The sequence below is a fragment of the Canis lupus genome, chromosome 27 (genome assembly GCF_003254725.2).
Source record: "Canis lupus dingo isolate Sandy chromosome 27, ASM325472v2, whole genome shotgun sequence".
Lineage (NCBI taxonomy): Eukaryota > Metazoa > Chordata > Mammalia > Carnivora > Canidae > Canis > Canis lupus.
In genome coordinates, this window is record NC_064269.1 from 22616641 (window position 1) to 22619347 (window position 2707).

At 38.2% G+C, this 2707-nt stretch overlaps 1 protein-coding gene across 1 annotated transcript; it reads right to left on the bottom strand.

The window, feature by feature from the left end:
* Positions 1-326: 326 nt before the first annotated feature.
* Positions 327-967, bottom strand: LOC112665668 (fatty acid-binding protein, adipocyte-like). Its single transcript, XM_025455662.3, has one exon. It carries the CDS (start codon positions 891-893, stop codon positions 495-497), a length of 399 nt encoding a protein of 132 aa, XP_025311447.3. The 5' UTR covers positions 894-967; the 3' UTR covers positions 327-494.
* Positions 968-2707: the final 1740 nt, after the last annotated feature.

Consider the following 2707-nt stretch of genomic DNA (forward strand, 5'->3'; position numbering starts at 1 on the left):
TTTTTATCTTGGATTACCATGAAAAATCATATTACTTCCATGAGGAACAAAGCAAAAATATAATTCTCTATTTCCTTCATTGAATTATGAGTAAGAGGGATCCCTGGGTGGCGCAGCGGTTTGGCACCTGCCTTTGGCCCAGGGCGCGATCCTGGAGACCCGGGATCGAATCCCACGTCGGGCTCCCGGTGCATGGAGCCTGCTTCTCCCTCTGCCTGTGTCTCTGCCTCTCTCTCTCTCTCTGTGACTATCATAAATAAATAAAAATTAAAAAAAAATTATGAGTAAGAAATGATCCAGCACAATGAATGAATTATTACATCACCTTCTATATCTAAAAGGTTTTATTTAACAAACATATCCACGTTGAATAAGATCATTTGGGGGAAATTGGTTGCTTGCCAATTAGTAGAAAATAACAATACATGTTTGGACAATACATCCAACAGAATGTTGTAGAGTTCAATGCAAACTTCAGCTTGATGTCCCTTGGATTATGCTCTCTCATAAATTCTGGTAGAAGTGACGCCTTTCATGATACATTCCACCACCAGTTTATCATCCACTTGTTTTCTCTTTATGGTAGTTGATTTTCCGTCCCACTTCTGCACCTGTACCAGGACACTTCCATCTAAGGTTATGATGCTCTTGAGTTTTCTGTCATCCGCAGTAACTTCATCAAATTCCTGGCCCAGTTTGAAGGAAATCTCGGTATTTTTAAAGGTGCTTTCCGATTTAATGGTGATCACATCCCTGTTTACACTGATGATCATGCTGGGTTTGGCCATGCCAGCCACTTTCCTGGTGGCGAAGCCCACTCCCACTTCTTTTATGTAATCATCAAAGTTTTCACTGGAGCTAAGTTTCCAGGTACCCACAAAAGCATCACACATTTTATGAGCTTTTAGGATTATCTTCAGGACGAGAAAAAAGCTGTCGTGGTCTGTAAGGTGTTATGACCTTCTGGAGCCCAGATAACTTCCTTTTTAATCTTTAAGTTTAAAAACAAAGGCTTTAAGTAAATGAAAGCATATTATGCATGATATAATATCTCAAATATATGGAAAGAAAAGCTTGAATAATACAAATTTTACTTTCCTGCAATTTCTACTTCTGAAACAAAACTAAAACTAGAACAGCAATATCAATGATAATACAGAGGCACAAAGAGGTTAAGCAACTTACCCAGGGTCACACGGCTAGTAAATAGCATAGCTGAGATTTGAAACCAGGCATTCTAGATCCAGCGTCAGCCCTTTTAGCCTTCATGCTCTGCTGCCAGGGAAGTGAATAACAGAAGGAAGTGAAATCAGGGAATTCTACATGGAAGAGGTGGCCTTTAAACTAAATATTTCCATCAGAACAGAATACTGTGTAAGAGAACATTTTTTTTTCCTAAAAGGGTGAGGAAATGTCTGCATCAACAGAAAGCCCACATCATTAGTGTTTTCCACTAGTGTCATAATGGATGGGGTTTATGGGAAATTTGGAAAGTCAGTGAAGAGCAAGATAACAGACAACAGCAATTTACCATCACAGTTCTAAACATGATCTTCTTCTGGAAGGCAGTCCCAAGGTCTTAATCGATACAAATTCCTATTTGTATTTTCAGTTTCAGGAGATAAGAACAACTTTCATATTATGTACACATCTGTGTCAGATATGTACTTATTGTAACCAGATTTGTCTGATTCCACTGGTCTGGAATTTTCCATCTTGAGACTCATGTTAAGTTAGAAAAATATATAAGTTCTGCCACCTACATTTTTTCCCTTTATGCTTTTATTTACAGCCATATTTAAAAAAAATTTTTTTTTTGTAGATGTAGGACTTTGGTAGGACTTACAGAAAATCTTACAGGAAGGTGTTGTAAAGTCTATAATTTACTTTAAAAAAACTTCAGGGTAGGGGTGCCTGCATGGCTCATTCAGTTAAGGGTCCGACTCTTGATACTGGCTCATGTCATAATCTTACACGGTGAGATCAAGCTCTGTGTTGAGCTCCAAAGGTTTTTTTTTTTTTTAAGGTTTTTGATTATAGAACCTTTTTATAAGCAAATGCAACACTGTCAAATAGAGCTTTCTGTGACAGTGAAAATGTTCTACATTTTACTGTGTTCAATACAGTTGCGGCAGCCACATGTGGTTATGGGACACTTGAAATGTGGGTAGTATGATTGAAGAACTGAATTTTTTTATCTTATTTTATTTTAATTAACTTGAAATTTAAATAGCCACTCATGGGGATGCCTGGGTGGCTCAGTGGTTGAGTGTCTGCCTTTAGCTCAGGGTGTGATCTTGGGGTCCTGGGATTGAGTCCCACATCAGGCTCCTCACAGGGAGTCTGCTTCTCTCTCTGCCTATGTCTCTGCCTCTCTCTATGTCTCTCATGGATGGATGAATGAATGAATGAATGAATGAATAAATCTTAAATAACTATACATGGGCCATATAGATAGTATGAATTCAAATTCTTCCAAAACCTCTGGGGGTGGATCCAGAAAACGAGTAGTGTATAGACTGGTCAGTTGAGTTCTCAAGAATTGCAGCTTTGTGGACTAATATAACAGGCAGGATCTGCTTTGAGACTTGAAGTGGCTTACCATAGCAATTTCCTTAAGTTCAGGAAATGTAAAGTTGGAATGATGTACTTGTGATCATACTTAACTCATTTAATTTTTCCCACTTGGGGAAACATTTTTTAAAGT

Coding starts and splice junctions, on each gene's coding strand:
- LOC112665668 (XM_025455662.3), bottom strand. CDS start 893: ATGTGTGATGCTTTTGTGGGTACCTGGAAACTTAGCTCCAGTGAAAAC.